The sequence below is a fragment of the Mytilus trossulus genome, chromosome 5, assembly GCF_036588685.1.
Source record: "Mytilus trossulus isolate FHL-02 chromosome 5, PNRI_Mtr1.1.1.hap1, whole genome shotgun sequence".
Lineage (NCBI taxonomy): Eukaryota > Metazoa > Mollusca > Bivalvia > Mytilida > Mytilidae > Mytilus > Mytilus trossulus.
The window spans coordinates 19,896,926-19,914,860 of record NC_086377.1 but is presented as its reverse complement, the minus strand read 5'-3'; the positions used below and the strand labels follow the sequence as shown (position 1 = coordinate 19,914,860).

At 33.1% G+C, this 17,935-nt stretch overlaps 1 protein-coding gene across 1 annotated transcript; it reads right to left on the bottom strand.

Moving 5' to 3' along the window:
• Positions 1 to 1,598: 1,598 nt before the first annotated feature.
• LOC134718636 (uncharacterized) lies at positions 1,599 to 12,425 on the bottom strand. Its single transcript, XM_063581286.1, has 4 exons — positions 12,343 to 12,425; positions 9,080 to 9,365; positions 6,896 to 7,048; positions 1,599 to 2,457 (listed from the first exon to the last, which is right to left on the bottom strand). Exons 1-4 carry the CDS (start codon positions 12,399 to 12,401, stop codon positions 1,636 to 1,638), a joined length of 1,320 nt encoding a protein of 439 aa, XP_063437356.1. The 5' UTR covers positions 12,402 to 12,425; the 3' UTR covers positions 1,599 to 1,635.
• Positions 12,426 to 17,935: the final 5,510 nt, after the last annotated feature.

Genomic DNA, 17,935 nt, shown 5'->3' with positions numbered 1-17,935 from the left:
TTCCTGTTACAATTCCATAAAAACAGGAGAATAACTTTAACATGTATCGTCCTGAACATTCATGTAGTAATTGCCACTGAATGTTAAGCACGAAAATTCCATCAACTTGTGCATAATCTTTTGGTGAAGTTATAACATTTTTGATATAAAGAAAATAGAAGAAAATTACTACACACATTATTACCCTTTTCCACTGTCCACATCATAAGCATGATAAGGCTAGTAAAGGGAAATTTATATCATCACTTTTTTTCTTTTATACATGTATTCAACAAATTCAGCTGTTATCAGCATCTAATAATGTAGTTAAGACTCAGGCTGTTAAGGGCATACAATACAGTTTTGATCCCATATTGACTTTTTTAACTAAAATTTGCTTACAAGCTATTTTTCACCCAGTCAATTCAAATATGTAATAAAAAATATACCTTCATACGTAATTAAACCTAATGTCATTGTAAACAAGAATGTGTCCCAAGTACACGGATGCCCACTTGCACTATCATTTTCTATGTTCAATGGACTGTGAAATTGGGGTCAGAACTCTAATTTGACATTAAAATGAGAAAGATCATATCATAAGGAACATATATATACTAAGTTTCAGGTTGATTGGACTTCAACTTCATCAAAATCTACCTCGACCAAAAACTTAACCTAAAACTGGCACTATCATTTCTATGTTCAGTGGACCGTGAAATTGGGGTCAGAACTCTAATTTGACATTAAAATAAGAAAGACCATATCATAAGGAACATATAAACTAAGTTTCAGCTTGATTGGACTTCAACTTCATCAAAAACTACCTCAACCAAAAAACTTTAACCTGAAACTGGACAGACAATTGCAAACGAAAGAACATACAGATGGATGAACAGATGAACAGACAGACGGACGAACAGACGCACTGACCCACAGACTAGAAAACATAATGCCCCTCTACTATTGTAGGTGAGGCATAAAAAGAAGGGATTCATGAACTCGTTTTCAAGTTAAATCAGTCTGAATGATAAAAATCAGTGGAAAAAATGTATGTCGCAGTTTGACGTCGCGAAAATATCATTTTACATTATGAACGTCATTACCTCCACTGCAACTGCCAATAAAGTTTTATCATAAAGATTTTTTTTATTTCTTACATAATATTCACTAACTACAATCGATCAATTTCAACATAATTGCAAACAGTTTATTTGTTTCACTCCATATGACAAGCTCAGTTTCATTCACTTCATAAAAAATCATATCATTTGTCTTTTCAATTTTATGAACCACTAAGAGTTTCATTCCATCAGGCACTACAACAAGTCCGGCTATTTCTTTCTGGTTATTGGACAGACCCGCCATACACTTCTGAAAGCACTGCTCAGTAGATCGTTTCAAATGTGTTTCAAAAGATATATATGATCCATATTTATCATAGGCAGATATTTCGTCCTCCAGTTGTATTTCTTAGATAAACTACATCTGGTACATATGACTGAACGGTCAGAGAATTTTAAGACTTTCACAATTTCAGGAATGAAATAATACTTCTTATCATTCTTTACAGTTTTATCCCAAATTGCCAATTCAATTTCTCTAGCATGTCGATAAACTTCAATTATGATTTCTTTATTTCTTACTTAATATTAACTAACTACAATCTATCAACTTCAACATAATCGCATACAGTTTATTAGTTTCACTCCATATGACAAGCTCAGTTTCTTTCACTTCATAAGAAAACATATTATTTGTTGTTTTAATCTTATGAACCACTAAGAGTTTTATACCATCAGGCACTACAACAAGTCCTGCTATTTCTTTCTGGTTATTGGACAGACCCGCCATACACTTCTGAAAACACTGCTCAGTAGATCGTTTCAAATGTGTTTCAAAAGATATATTTGATCCATATTTATCATAGGCAGATATTTCCGCTATAATTTTGGCTACTCGTCCTCCAGTTGTATTTCTTAGATAAACTACATCTGGTACATATGACTGAACGTAGTTATGTAAACATGAAGACTTGACGAGATAGTTACTTGGATTTTGAACCAAACATTCCATATTAATCCCTGGATCTGGATCTCGATTTTGTGTGTTTTCTATTTCGGCCAGGATATTATTCTCTCCAGGCGATGAAGAACGTGATCTGGATCGGAATCTTTCAGTATGAACTTTAGGACACAATACTTTTTGACGTATTCTACCATGATTTTGACTATTTCGAGATCGTCTCTCTTCAATTAAAATTTGATCCTCATGGTTACCATATACTAAGCAGTGTAGGACTCCATTATCTATAGAATTGTCAAATGAACTTTTTACTGGTGGTCTGACAGTTTCACTCTCGCCAAAAACAGTAATGTTAAGAATTCTATCTATAAAGATCTGTATCATTTGCTCTCCCATGACCTTAAATCCTTCTAACATACAATGGAGTATAGTCTGAAGCTCCAACAGATTCATCTGAAAAATTAGTATAACATCATTATTATTTAAATGTATACATGCACCAGTATTTTTCAGTTTAAAGGAATTATCCCCCCTTTTCCCAGCACAAAGAAGGATCTGCACCTGAAAACAAATGTTAATGGATAGTACAATACATATCAGGACAGGAATATGTCAACTCATTAGACAGCAGCATCAGAGGTGGATTTAGAGGATGGCCCAGGCCCCCCTTTTTTTTGGAAAAATTTTGTTGATTATATAGGGAATCACTGAGACATGACCTGAGTGGGCTCCCTCTTAGGCAGTCAGTGGGCCACCACTTATGTAAATTTCTGGATCCCCCACTGAGCAAGCTGACAAAAGAAAGTTAAATTTGTAAGGGAATATTAAAATGTGAACATAGAATTGTCACAGACACAGTAATACATGTACTACACTGTCCAATAATATAAGGATCTGGATGAATATAAACAGAACACTAAAGAAAATTAGCCAAAGAAAAAAGAATAACAAAATAAAAAGATATAATCCAGAAAAGATACTAATGGAGTGCTTAAGGTGGTACCCAACACATACAATTTTGACAAAGTATTTACTTTGAGTCTTTGACAAAAATATAAAACATTCAAAAAAATTGAACCAACCATTTGTCAGAAATATTATACTGGTTATTTAGCAATTTGACAAACACTGATTTTGATTATTGAGAAGCTTAATATTCCCTTAACAATAAAACGTAAATAAAACATTTAGCTGATTTTACAGAGTTATCTCCCTGTAGTGTTAGGTACCACCTTAAATATAAAGATTAGAGAATAATAAACAAAATAAACAGGAGAGTGGAGGGATACCATTTGAACGAGATGCAGTGGTGAAATCTGTTTCTCTAATTATTCTTAGATGTGCTCTTTATACAATGTAAGAACTAGGAATCAGAGTCCAAAAACTGACCAGCTATGAATGAAATCTGGAACCTTACAATAATGACTACAGACATATGAATGGCACAACTTTTATTTATTGATTAAAATTGAACAACTGTGGGAATCTTATGTAAATGTCCCAGCTTAATTTTTTAGATTTATATATCTTTTTAATGAGAAACACTGAATTTCATAAACACAATAAAAGACTAGTGCAACTAAATATGATAAATTAAACAATTTTAAATTTGAATTGTTTCTTTAATTGTTTCCCCAGGTATGAATAAAAAACAGCTGCTTCACAGGGAACATCTTTAAACGACAGCAGAGGTCAAACCCTGAACAGTTGGGGCAAGTATGGACACAACATTCAAGCTGGATACAGCTCTAAATTTGGATTGCGATAAAAGTTTTGACATAATATGGGTTTCTAACACAAAGCAAATGTCAAGATCTTACAAATCTATTGTGCAATATTTTGCAATTAAAGATTTCTTCTTCAATTTAAAAAAAACTTGGAATTATAGAAAGGAGTATGTTCGATAAGGTACCAAAATGGCCCCCTTTTTTAGCGTAAATTTCAAATTCGGATTTATCGACCAATATCACGATAATTTATAGCTAATACATTGACTAGTTAGGATAAAAACCATTTTGTTGAAAATTTTACGTTTCTGCGTTTCATTATGACGTCACAAGTTGTACCCATATTGATTTTTCACGAAAAAATCAATGAAAATGGGTAAATTTCCATAGATTATTGGACATGAAACATAGAGCGCATACGTCGACAACAAAGATCTTTTTAAATAATGTTTGTGAAGACATTTTACGTGTCTTATTTGAATCTTAAGCTTGTCGACGCCTGCGCTCTATGTTTCCTGGTCCTTTATTTGGTTGAAATCTAGCTGATTTTGTCAAATTTCACCAAAATCCCTTATCTTGACCTTTTTTGGATGTAAAATTCAACGTGTAAGAATTAAATTTTGACAAAAACAGTTCTGTTTATCTGTCTAGCATGTCTTTAAGGCAACTTAAAACATTTATTATCTTATAACTTTGAACTTTATAATTGGGGCCAAATATGGCCCTTACCGAACCTACTCCTTTGGAGAAAAATTACTATCACCCCCCTTTTTTTGCAATAAGTCTAAAACCTGACATTTTCATATGCATTATAATTTACAAGTAAAGTAAGGGAGGTCAATCCGAATATATACCCAACATAGTATGTTAAATGTTTTTGAAAACTACCTTCCTTACACTGCTTTTAAATTGTCTTAAAATTGTCCATTGACCAGAAAAACCTATTTTTCCCTTTTTTAGCCCCTAATTCCAAAACATTTTGAGCCATAACCCTCCAAAGTCAATATTTATCATCCCTTCATGGAATGGAAACTTGTGGTATAATTTCGGAGAGATTCATATAATTAAAAACACAAGTTATTGTTTGAAAACTACAAAAATGCCAATTTTGAGTCCCCTTTTTGGCACCTAATACCTAAACTATTGGGACCATAACCCCCAAAATCAATACCAACTTCCTTTAGTGGTATTGAACCTTCTGGTAAAAATTTATAGAGATCTATTCACTAAAATTAAAGTTATTGTCTGGAAAACTAAATGCTAAATGCGTCCTTGGACAACGACGCAGACAACATGATAGCATTATATGATGCAAAAATTTTGCGGTCCTATAAAAATAAGATTTAAGTACACCATGTACATATGGGCCTTTTTATTACAGTAACACATAAACATTGTAGGGACTCCAGCAAATGAGAACTTGTCTTTCAAATCTCACCACTTCTCCCTATCAGTTTCAAAAAGAGAAGTCAGTAGTGTGAGCCCTGAATATGTAACTTACTTTTTTATCTATGTGCCCTTTTGGTAAAGCCAATGCACCAAGTGCACCTTTTTAAAAAAAAAACATGTCCTTATTCAGTTCGAAATACTGTGAATTCATTAATATCCATTGGATACTAATTTTCATGGATTTCATGGGTACAAGAGAACCACGAATTCCAATTTTCAACAAATTACAAATTTTCTAAAGGAATGTATGCAGACTTTGCCAAAACCATGAAATTAGATATCCACGAATATGCAAATTTTCCTTAGACCATGAAAAATTAGTACCCACGAAAATAAATCAATCCACAGTAAAACACTAGACATGTGTGACCTTACCTCTCCAGCCTGTCTAACAACTGGCAGTATGTCTGCTATCCTGCTATTCACATGTAGACATGTGCGACCTTACCTCTCCAGCCTGTCTAACAACTGGCAGTACGTCTGCTATCCTGCTATAGACATGTGTGACCTTACCTCTCCAGCCTGTCTAACAACTGGCAGTACGTCTGCTATCCTGCTATAGACATGTGTGACCTTACCTCTCCAGCCTGTCTAACAACTGGCAGTACGTCTGCTATCCTGCTATTCACATGTAGACATGTGCGACCTTACCTCTCCAGCCTGTCTAACAACTGGCAGTATGTCTGCTATCCTGCTATACACATGTGCGACCTTACCTCTCCGGCCTGTCTAACAACTGGCAGTATGTCTGCTATCCTGCTATACACATGTGTGACCTTACCTCTCCGGCCTGTCTAACAACTGGCAGTATGTCTGCTATCCTGCTATTCACATGTAGACATGTGCGACCTTACCTCTCCAGCCTGTCTAACAACTGGCAGTACGTCTGCTATCCTGCTATACACATGTGTGACCTTACCTCTCCGACCTGTCTAACAACTGGCAGTATGTCTGCTATCCTGCTATACACATGTGTGACCTTACCTCTCCAGCCTGTCTAACAACTGGCAGTATGTCTGCTATCCTGCTATAGACATGTGTGACCTTACCTCTCCGGCCTGTCTAACAACTGGCAGTATGTCTGCTATCCTGCTATTCACATGTAGACATGTGTGACCTTACCTCTCCGGCCTGTCTAACAACTGGCAGTATGTCTGCTATCCTGCTATACACATGTGTGACCTTACCTCTCCGGCCTGTCTAACAACTGGCAGTATGTCTGCTATCCTGCTATACACATGTGTGACCTTACCTCTCCGGCCTGTCTAACAACTGGCAGTATGTCTGCTATCCTGCTATACACATGTGTGATCTTACCTCCCCGGCCTGTCTAACAACTGGCAGTATGTCTGCTATCCTGCTATAGACATGTGTGACCTTACCTCTCCGGCCTGTCTAACAACTGGCAGTATGTCTGCTATCCTGCTATACACATGTGTGACCTTACCTCTCCGGCCTGTCTAACAACTGGCAGTATGTCTGCTATCCTGCTATTCACATGTAGACATGTGCGACCTTACCTCTCCGGCCTGTCTAACAACTGGCAGTACGTCTGCTATCCTGCTATACACATGTGTAACCTTACCTCTCCGGCCTGTCTAACAACTGGCAGTATGTCTGCTATCCTGCTATACACATGTGTGACCTTACCTCTCCGGCCTGTCTAACAACTGGCAGTATGTCTGCTATCCTGCTATACACATGTGTAACCTTACCTCTCCGGCCTGTCTAACAACTGGCAGTATGTCTGCTATTCTGCTATACACATGTGTTGATGTACACTTATCGTCATCTCCACCACCTCGCCAAACATTGCTGTGGAAACCATCATAAAGAGTAGGAGGAGCAACACCATTATGCTGGGTCATCTAAATATCAAAAATAGATAATCATAATAGATCATACAACTATTTAAATACCAAAAATGGATAACCATAACAGATCATACAACTAATCTTACAGTATCTATATTTTTGTGGATTCATTATTATTATTATTCATTTTATTGGATAGCAATTTTCATGGATTATGTGGGTACATAGGTGAACCACGAACGTAAATGTTCAACAATGTACAACATTTCTAACACTACTGGGAGATAACTCTGTAAAGTCAGCTTAACGTTTTAATTACGTTGTGTTGTATAGGGAATGTTAAGCTTCTCAATGATCAAAATTGGTGTCTGTCAAACTGCTATATAACCAGTGTAATTTTTCTGAAAAAACGGTTGGTTCAAATTTTTTCAAATTTATGTATTTTTGTCAAAGGGTCAACACGGTCAACGTAAATACTTTGTCAAAAAAATTTAAAAATTAAACGAGCCAAGTTAATCATGTTTATTTCAGTGTGCAAAATTTGGCAAAACTCTGAATTCAAATACATCAAATATCCACAAAGATAATATTTTCCCTCAATCTACAAAAAATTGGTACCCAAGAAAAAATAAATGTCTTTATATATTATACATTACCATGATTACTGCATGCAATTTTTGTTGACTTTTTTCATTTAAAGTTCATTGATTTAAGCTTTCTTATATATGCTGTATTGTAATACCTTGTTAAAGTTAGGCCACAATTAAAAATATATTGGTTTGCCCAAAACCTACCCTAAGGTTGAGACAGTGGGTAGGTAGGTAGGCATTTTCTTTCTTTAAAAAAAAAAAAGAAATTGAAGTATCAAATGTTTATTAGTCTTCATCATGTTCATGCCTATTTGATTAAAAAAAACCTTCTTCAAATCAGGACAATAAAAGAATTTGAATAGGCAGTTTTTTTATTGGGTAGGTAGCGTTTAAGCAAACAAACCTATTATTAATTATGGCCTTAGCGGTCATCCTGTATAAATTGAGCCTCAATACATCATTTTACTGCAAAAGTTAAAAAAAATCTAAATTTGATGTCATTCAGGTCATTGCATTGCTCTTTTTTGTCATAAGACTGACATGAATAATTTTATAGCAATGTAGTTTCTTTTTCACGTTTATATTGGAAATCATGGCCGAAAATGATGAGTGCCTGGACAACCCCAGTCATACCCAAGGTACATCATACATGTGGCAATGTTCAGTTATACATGGTTTTTGGTCCAATTAAAATTTCATTTATTACATGTATTATTATTAGACCAAATGGCCTGTGTGGATGTAAGAATTCTTCAATACAGTATTCATAGTCAGTGATATTGTTTGCCTAAAATTTATGGAGAATAAAGGCTTTTTCTTTTTCCCCTGAAGAAGAATCCAAATTTGAAAAAAAAATGGCTTAAAATTATTCCCAAAAAGTCAACTTTTTTCCTAAACAGTGCAGTCTCAGTAGTAATTGTGCATGGATACAAACTAAAAAACACTCATTTATGCATTTTTCATGTCTAAAATTGCTATACATGCTATATGTGCAGATTTGAAGGTCTATTCATGTACCATCACTGTCAAAAAGGGGTCTCATTTCAAAGCAGGGTTTGACTCTTGAACAGGGGGTCTGTAAATTAAAGTTTCAGTCAAATTCTTGTTTTATCATAAATTTCCCAATTTGATGAAATTAGAAAATTGAACGTATTTTTCCAATAAAAAAAGGTAGAGGTAGTTTTAAAAAAAGCCAACAATATCACTGATAGTGGTGTTAAAGAGTGTTAATACACCAACAGTAATGCTTGAACAATTACTAAACCAAAAGCCCACTGGCACTTGGGTAAAAAAAACATTCAAAACCTCTGCTTACTTTCAAAAATACTAAGTTTATCAACCTTTCTCAGAATATTGTCTCATTGGCAATCATACCACATCTTCTTTTTTATATATACTACCCATAAAGGTCTTGCACAGTTAACATGACATTTCAATAAATGATTTCCTTTAAGATGTATTTGTCTGGTGTTGAAAAAGTTAAAATGACTATTACCTGAACAAGCAAAGCAGTTCTTAAATTTGCCAGAACATTGGCAAATATTTGCCATTTCTCAGATGGTGCTGTTTGATAATCTAGTTCTAAATACTGATGTGGCACTGCACTTGTTCTTGGAACACGCTGCCAATCAACCTTCAAAAGCTCGTCAGCATCTATGATTGGTTTTACTTTTCCCTCATCAACTTTTTGAAAACATATTCCAGTTATTTCCCCTTCATTATCTAGACAGTTGTCCAAAAAAGAATTCCCTAATGAGACACATGGCAGTTTTCCTTCAATCCTAAAATAAAATAACTGTAATATAAATTCATCTTTACATATTAACTTACTCTGGAATTAGTTTTAATCATTTATAAAAAAAATAAGTTTTGTTGATTCATGGTGTCTTTGTGGTTTTAGAAGGTTCTTAATATCTTTAATTCTGTATACTTTAACTATTTATGGCATTTTTCCAATCTTTAATAGTAGTTTTCTGTATAAATTCTCATGAAAATAATTTTACTTTAAATTCGTCTGTATACATTAAATAATATCTTTGTTGAGAATGGTGCATTATGTTGAGTACGTAACATCTTTCATTTCATTTCATGATTTCTGTAAAGTTAAAACAGTATTAATGTATTCCATATACGTACTGTATTCCATATACAATTCTTTTATTTACCAAACTATTTCTTAAGCATCCAGTTCATGATAACTAAGCAATGTCCTCCCCACAAAATATCACTCTCTTTCATTTTTTAAAGAATATTTATTGAGAAAAAACTGTTCACTTACCAATATATATAAATATTTATAAAACTTCTGAGTAGTTTTGATTAATAAAATGAATTTATTCACTAATTGCGACAAATTCCATATTTATTTTACTATTCATTACCGATCCAATCATGCCAATGCCATTTTATTAAAAAAAAACAGATGTGTTTTGATGTAGCCTACAAACAGCGATTTGACTATTCATACCCACATGTGGGTACGTGCTGACACAATAATTATAACATCTTGAAAGGCTATTATTTATTTTTTTACGTCAAAGCAAAAATTTATAAATAGTCTTCCAAGACATCATACATGTAATTATTTCAGTTTGCACGGTCATGACGGTTAGCCACTATAATCTGATGCCCAAGATTAGTAAAATTTCATTCGCACTAGTAAGTTTTTGCAAAACTTTGTTTGGACCAAAAAGAAAAATGTCTGAATATTGGCCTCCGGACTAGAAGTTGAAAAAGTTGCAGACTGTTTTTCGGACTAAGTAGATATAGGAAGATGTGGTGTGAGTGCCAATGAGACAACTCTCCATCCAAATAACAATTTAAAAAAAAGTAAACCATTATAGGTCAATGTACGGCATTCAACACAGAGCCTTGGCTCACACTGAACAACAAGCTATAAAGGGCCCCAAAATTAATAGCGTAAAACCATTCAAACGGGAAAACCAACAGTCTGATCTATGTAAAAAAAAAAAAAGAGAAACATGTATATTACATAAACAAACGACAACTACAGTACATCAGATTCCTGACTTAGAACAGATGCAAACATTTGCAGCGGGATTAAACGTTTTAATGGATCCAAACCATCTCCCTTTTTCTGAAACAATAGCATAACATCACAACATAGAAAAACACACGATAAAATATCAATTGGCAGATTTTACTCAATCAAAAACGTACATTCTAATATGACGTTCTTCTTTAGCTTTGGGTACAAAGCCATGTTCTAATTCGAATAGAACATGGGCTGCACGTGATTGACGTCACAATTGAAATTGCGACGTCAGATGAATTTTGAACAACGCCAGAGATCAAAATGGACTTTTTTTATGGTATTGATTGCTAGGAAATTAAATCATTTGTAAATAAAAACATTCTAAAAGTTAGTTTAAATGTTTTTGTTTTTTTTTGTTGATAAACTGTTGATTTTTCTATAAGGTTTTTGTTCATCAAACAAAATGGGGACATTTCGAGCGTGTACTATAGGTACGCTTCGAAGTACAAAAGTTCAAAACATTCCTATTATTAGAATCGAAATAATTCTATCATGCCATGCTCTATGCTCATTTTAACATGGGTAGGCATTATATTTGTAAACATTTAATACCTTGCTAACGCTCGGTATTAAGATATTAACAAATATAATGCCTACCCATGTTAAAATGAGCATAGAGCATGGAATGAAAGAATTATTTCCTAATTTATACACAATGAACGAATAAATATCTGAATGCAAATGCACAGTTAATAAAATATTAGAGACAAACATTCAAGACCAAAAAGAAAACAAACAAGTTCAAACAAAGCCATGGCAAGACACCACTGAGAAATATTTAACCCTTCGTAAATATTCATCAATATTCACTTTAGAAAAAAAACAGTTTTAAAAAAATTAATTTAAATCTTTTACAAAGTTTATACAAACATGACAAATGTCATGAATGTAGTAAGAATAAGGGAAAATTTAGATTTCAAATAATCAATAAATACAATTTGAGAGTACTCGCAGCTACTGACAGCTAGTTAAAAGCCAAAACCAATTAATAATAAAAAATCATACATCAGAGACTAAAATCAACTAAAACACATCCCTGGGATTTAGTATTTTAAAGTCATTAACAGTCAAAGAAGACATGACTTGTGCAATGCCAAAAATAAATGTATCGACAGGTAGTAGGATAGTGAGGAGCAACTTCTATAGAAATAAAAATTAAGGTGTCTGTGTCTCTATAAATCTCGCCTCAAAAGATAATGAAATTTAGTAATGTTTTAATTTTCTAATGACAAAATCAATATTAGTTCCAATGTGAACTATATTCAGAGATCTAATTACAATATTGGTACGACAACCCTTACTTATAAGTTTGTTTAAAGGTTCGATGAGTTTACAAGGATCACATAGTGATTTCCTAAGGTTTAGTTTAAATGTAAAGTTAGAGTTATCTCTCTTTGTGCATCCAATGGACTAACTGAGACATATGTTACAATTTAATTATATATGCTTCATTAAATAACCGTGTAAGATATATATGTGTAAAATAAGTCATAAATGCATCATTTGTATTTGTAATTTGGCTATATCATAATGTTTGCAATGATTCATATGATCCGGAAAGTTACTTTCAAAATAAATGAATTTGAATAATGTTGACGGTTCGTTTCTGTTATTCACCTGTGGTACAACATCTCTATTTAAAGATTTACAAGTCATTTAAGGAACTGAAACTAATTTGCATTAATAATAAACTATAAACAAACCTGGGTTTGAATATTCTGCAGTCGCATTTGTTATTTTTCTGTCTAGCTCTTTCCGTCATTGTCTTTTCCGCAACTATACAAACTCGGCCTTAAACAAACTCGGACTATGACGAACTCGGACTCTAACGAAATCGGACCCATGCGCGTAGCTACGTTTACGTCAAAACGCCAAGCGTGCTAATTAATTTCAAAGGGTGACAAACATCTAAATAAAATTAATAACTTGTATCGATGATATAAGTGACAACTTTTTTTTATATAATGAATTCCTTCTTATTTGCACATGTACATTCACATAATAAGTTATACCAACAATTATATGCACAATATTTATATACACAAAACAGAAGATATATAATATATTTGATAGACGCAGCTGTTTTAGTTTGGTACATTGCAGACAGTGACAAAATTTGCTTCTGATTCAAATGGTATCATACATATTTGTTCCCGGCGATATCTGCCAAAGTCTGTATCTTCTGTGAATTCTGTGAATTCTTCTCAAATTCCCATTTTTTGAAGCAATTCGTTGTATCATGTAATATCACGACATAAGACATAAGACATAAAGCTTTATTTAGAGTCGGTATAAGCAAGCAATTACAAACATAAGCTCTGAAGAGCTTTTAAAACCGACATAACAACAAATAAAACAAAACATACATATCGAGTCATGCACACAACATTAAACATATAAAGCAAGAGTTCAATCAGTATATAAACATGCAGCACAAAAGTTCTTTAAGCACCTTACAAGTTTAACACATACTGGTACATGCAATTATGAGATAAAAACACAAAAGCACAAATGAAATGGTTTGCACATAAAAAGCATAAAAGCACATTAAGTTTCTAAAATTAGCACAAAAGCAGCAGAAGCACTATAGTAAAGATATTAGAATAAATTTGCCATGCTGAAATTAAAGCAACAAAACAAAAAATTAATAAGCAGAGATTAACTGGTTTTGCAGGCAAAGCATTGGCATGAGCTGCCAGACCAAGAATTTATCAAGTTCTTGAATTGATTTAAAGATGATTGCTTACGAAGCTCATCTGGCAGCTCATTCCAAAGCCTAGCACCCGCATACCTGAAGGATTGTAGGCCATATGCAGTTGTTCTTACATGTGGTAGATCTGCTGTATTCTGGTATCTGAAAGAGTAAGTTTTTTCCTTTAAGTGAATCAAATCATGGAGATACACAGGACAATCTTTATTTATAATTTTGAAAACTTCAATTGCCAAAGATCGCATTCTTCTTACTTTTAAAGATGGTAATTTTGATTTGCAGAGTAGATCTTCATAACTTGCTGAATGGTCTTCGTAGACAAACCTTAGTGCTCTCTCTTGAATTTTCTCTATCTTTTTTGTATTTACCTCCCCACAAAAGTGCCAAACTAGTGGGCAGTAATTAAAGTTGGACATTATGAAAGAATAATAAATTGTTAATTTTCCGAGTTTAGTCAGGTGTTTACCTATTCTTTTTAATACATTTAATTGTTTGGATGCTTTTTTACATATTATAGAGACATGTTCATTGAAATTTAGTTTAAAATCTATTGTTACACCAAGCAGTTTAACGTTATCTTCACACTCTATTTCATTACCTTCTAATTTAAATTTTAGGTTTTTGTCTTTAGTTTTTTTACCTACAGCTATTGCCTGAAATTTTTCTGGATTTGCTTTCATTTTATTTATTGAGAACCAGTTTATCAAAATTTTACTTTCTTCTTCTAAAGTTTTAATTAATTTATCTAAATCGTTATCTGCGTATGAAAGGGTGTTGTCATCTGCATAATTATAGAGTTCACTTTTATGAATAAAATAGAAAATGTCATTTAAAAAAATATTAAATAATGTTGGCCCTAATATTAACAATGAGAGTGATGGTGTTTGACAGTCCAACGGAGACAAGATTAAGCAATTTGATTATGCAAATTTTGGTAAAAAAAATATCATATAATACTGTTATCAAAGGTACAAGGATTATAATTTTGTATGCCAGACGCGCGTTTCGTCTACATAACCCTCATCAGTGACGCTCATATTATAAATGTGACTGGCCTCCAGATAATAAATATTGACAATTAGTGCATAAAACAATACACCAAGAACTGAAGCTGTCAAATTTAATTTATTTGCTTTCATTATATTTGCGTGCTTTTTTTTTTTTTATCTTTTATTTATTGGTATTTGCATGATATGCTAAAGATCTCTGCTGGTTTATCATGTATATATATATATATATATATATATGCCGAAGTGATAAATAAAATTTACTAACTTAATTACTGCAACTGATATCACACTTGGAAGTGTTCTTTTAATAACTTTCTTGGGATCAGCTACAATCAAATGGTTATCATGATAGAACATAGAAGATATGCAACATACTTAACTGTATCTGTTGCATCAATTATCTCATGTTCGAAGTGATAGATGCGTGGCGGTTCAAAATTGTCATTAAATTTTTAATTATTTAGTGAGCCAATAATCATCATCTGTTTATAAGAAAGTGAAGTTAATTAAAAAGATAATGCTTACTTCTTGTATAAAAAGTGCTGGCTGTATGAAGTCAGTCTCATGTGAATGAAAGAACAAGACGACAAGAAGAGTAGCACATTTTGTTCCCATTTTTCAATTTCAAGTTTGTTTATGTGACATCTCACAGATTCGACACTGTATCTAATAAACGATTCCTTATTATGACTCGCAGTGGCGGATTCAGGAGGGGTTCCGGGGGTTGTAACCCCCCTTTCTTTGACGATCAATGCATTTGAATGTGGACATGTATTTGGACCCCCCCCCTTTTTATCCTGGAATTGGGAACCCCCTTTTCAAAATGGCTGGATTCGACCCTGACTGGTGTATATTTACCGTATATACTACCGTAACTATCATAACACGTCATGCATGTATCTCTAATTTCTCTTTTATGAACATCGTTTTTAGAAGGATGATGCGCCTGTCCCAAGTCAGGAGCCTCTGGCCTGTGTTAGTCTTGAATGATTTTTAATCTTAGTTTCTTGGGTATATTTCGGGGTTAAGTATGACGTAAATTATCCCTGAACTAATATGCATTTTTGTATAGAGGCTAGCTGAAGCACGTCTCAGGGTGTGGGAGTTTCTCGCTACATTGAAGACCAATTGGTGGCCTTCGGCTTTTGTCTGCTATTTGGCCGGGTTGTTGTATCTTTGACATATTGCTCATTTCCTTTCTTTTTTTTAAGACATATAAACGTTTTATTCCTAATCATTTCCTGTGTACATTTACCTTAGTCGTCCAGGATCAGGATAATGGTCCCTGTTTACAAAGTGAAACCATCTATCCGGGGGAAATAGAAGGCAATAAAAAAGTAGTCCACTTTTAACCTTGGATTTACATTTAGTGTAAAAATATATCCATATAATGTTAGAAGCATCTAACAGTTCTATACCTAATTTCAAAATAGTAAGTAAATAAGTATAAGACACCCACATAAAAGATGTGCATTTACTACAATAACCATGATAGGCTAATACTTTTTAATCATTTTTTTTATACAATCATTATTTTAATACCATAAACCATAAAAAATGTACTTTGTCTCAAGCTATGTTATACTATATAAAATGTATAATTTTTCAATATTACAGACTCCGATTATGTCTTATGAATGATATCAACGCCTTTCAAAAGAAGAAGAAATTTTAGATTATATTTCAAGTTTTTCCCATTTCCATTCTAATTTCATTTACATTCCTTGCTAGAGTGACACTTGCACAGCAGTATATCTCTCTGTTAACTTATAGATTACACGTCTGTATGGTTACTGTAGAGTATAGTTCTAAATAAACTCATCCTAGATACCAGGACTAAATTTCGTATTAACGCCAGACGCGCCTTTTGTCTAGAAGACTCATCAGTGACGCTCGAATCCAAAGAAAGTTAAAAAAGGCCGAATAAAGTATGAAGTTGAAGAGCATGAGGACAAAATTTCTAAAAGTTTTGCCAAAGTTTTTGCTAAAAAGCGCTGACACTGATGTGTTCGTTCAACAATTATACATGCATACCAATGGTATTAAAGGAGCATTCAATTTTTAGACGAGTGTTTGTTTCTGTATACTAGATGAATTATCGGGCAGGAACATATGTATAAATTTAATACAACCTTGAACGTTTTTAATGTAATTGTAAGCTATCATGGGGTGTTTCTTGACTTAGGAATTAAAAAAATGATTTAAAGATTTGTACTTTTAAGCTTTAAATAAACATATGTTTTTCTGAAACGTTAAAGGAAAATGAAAACGAATTGTAATGGTTGTTTGAAAAAGATTTTATAATAAAGTTGATGATATTAAAATTTGTTGTTTTTTTAAAGCTTTTAAAATCTAGCAATTAAATTTGTTTAAAATTTCATAATAATAAATTATAATGGTTGTTTAAAATCCTAACATATATACTATACAGACTGACTCACACATACTCATAAAACATCTTTATATAGAAAACATTTCCCTTTAACTTTAATAAATATATATTAATTTATGTAAATTTTTCCATTGAAGCTTTAAATGAACCAATGATTTTTTTCTGAAAGAAAAGAAAATGTCAATGGTTGTTAAAAATATAAAAGTAAAATAATAAATCACACAACTTAGTACTACTTAATTTATGCTTAAAAAGTAATCTTAAACAAAAGGCCCACTAACTTTACAAAATGTAAAGGATCTTAATAAGGCAAAATTAAAAAAGAATGGGACCAAATTATATCTTAAATTGTATGATTATACTTACTTCAGTGTTGGTAAACGCAACCACAACTTACTTATCCTCTACATCCCAAGTGGGACATAAGGCCACAAAAAAACGCAACCACAAACAATAATTAAATCCTTAAAATTGACTTATTTGCTGCTAACTATTTGTTTGAAGGTAGCAAACAAACACACTGGCTTTTTTGTTTGGGCTTTTCACTGTTACCCCTTTTTAAAGTCGTCTCCTTCGCCACTGCTGCATTTCGGTAACATTATAGGACATGTAGCAGAATCGTTTGATAATAGTTAACATTATTTTAAATTCGTATACAAAGCCTAATATAATAGTTATATGTTGTGAATGCGGCAATGAGATAACTATCCAAGTAGACCAATTTATATAGAAAGCATATAAAAGTCAAATATAAAACCATTTAAACTAAGCTTAACTTCAACATTTAAATGTAGGTTTTGATCAAACCTTAATATTGCTCTTTCCCATTTCCTTTCCGAATTTCTGTGGCGCAAGGCCTCTACGTGTATGCATGTATATTCGTATATATACGCGGAGTTGTTTTCAGTTCTCAAGTTATTTGTTGTCAAGATTGTTTTAAGCTAAGTTAAAACTGTAGGTCAATAAAGTTCCCATTAGGCATTACTTGTTATGTGGAAAGCCATGTTTTTTTTGTCGCAACAGATAGAAAGTCTCGCCGTTAGTATAAATAATAAATCTGAGCGTCAGATCTGAGCCTCGCGCCGGACCAAGGTTGATATTTTCTCTTTTATGCCGGAATGTAATACCTGGATTTCCTGAATCCACACTTGTTTTTTAGGGGGAAGGGAACGCAGTATGTATGG

Coding starts and splice junctions, on each gene's coding strand:
- LOC134718636 (XM_063581286.1), bottom strand. CDS start 12,401: ATGACGGAAAGAGCTAGACAGAAAAATAACAAATGCGACTGCAGAATA. Junction 9,366..12,342: donor TGCAGAATATTCAAACCCAG/GTTTGTTTATAG, acceptor ATTTTATTTTAG/GATTGAAGGAAAACTGCCAT. Junction 7,049..9,079: donor GAACTGCTTTGCTTGTTCAG/GTAATAGTCATT, acceptor TTTGATATTTAG/ATGACCCAGCATAATGGTGT.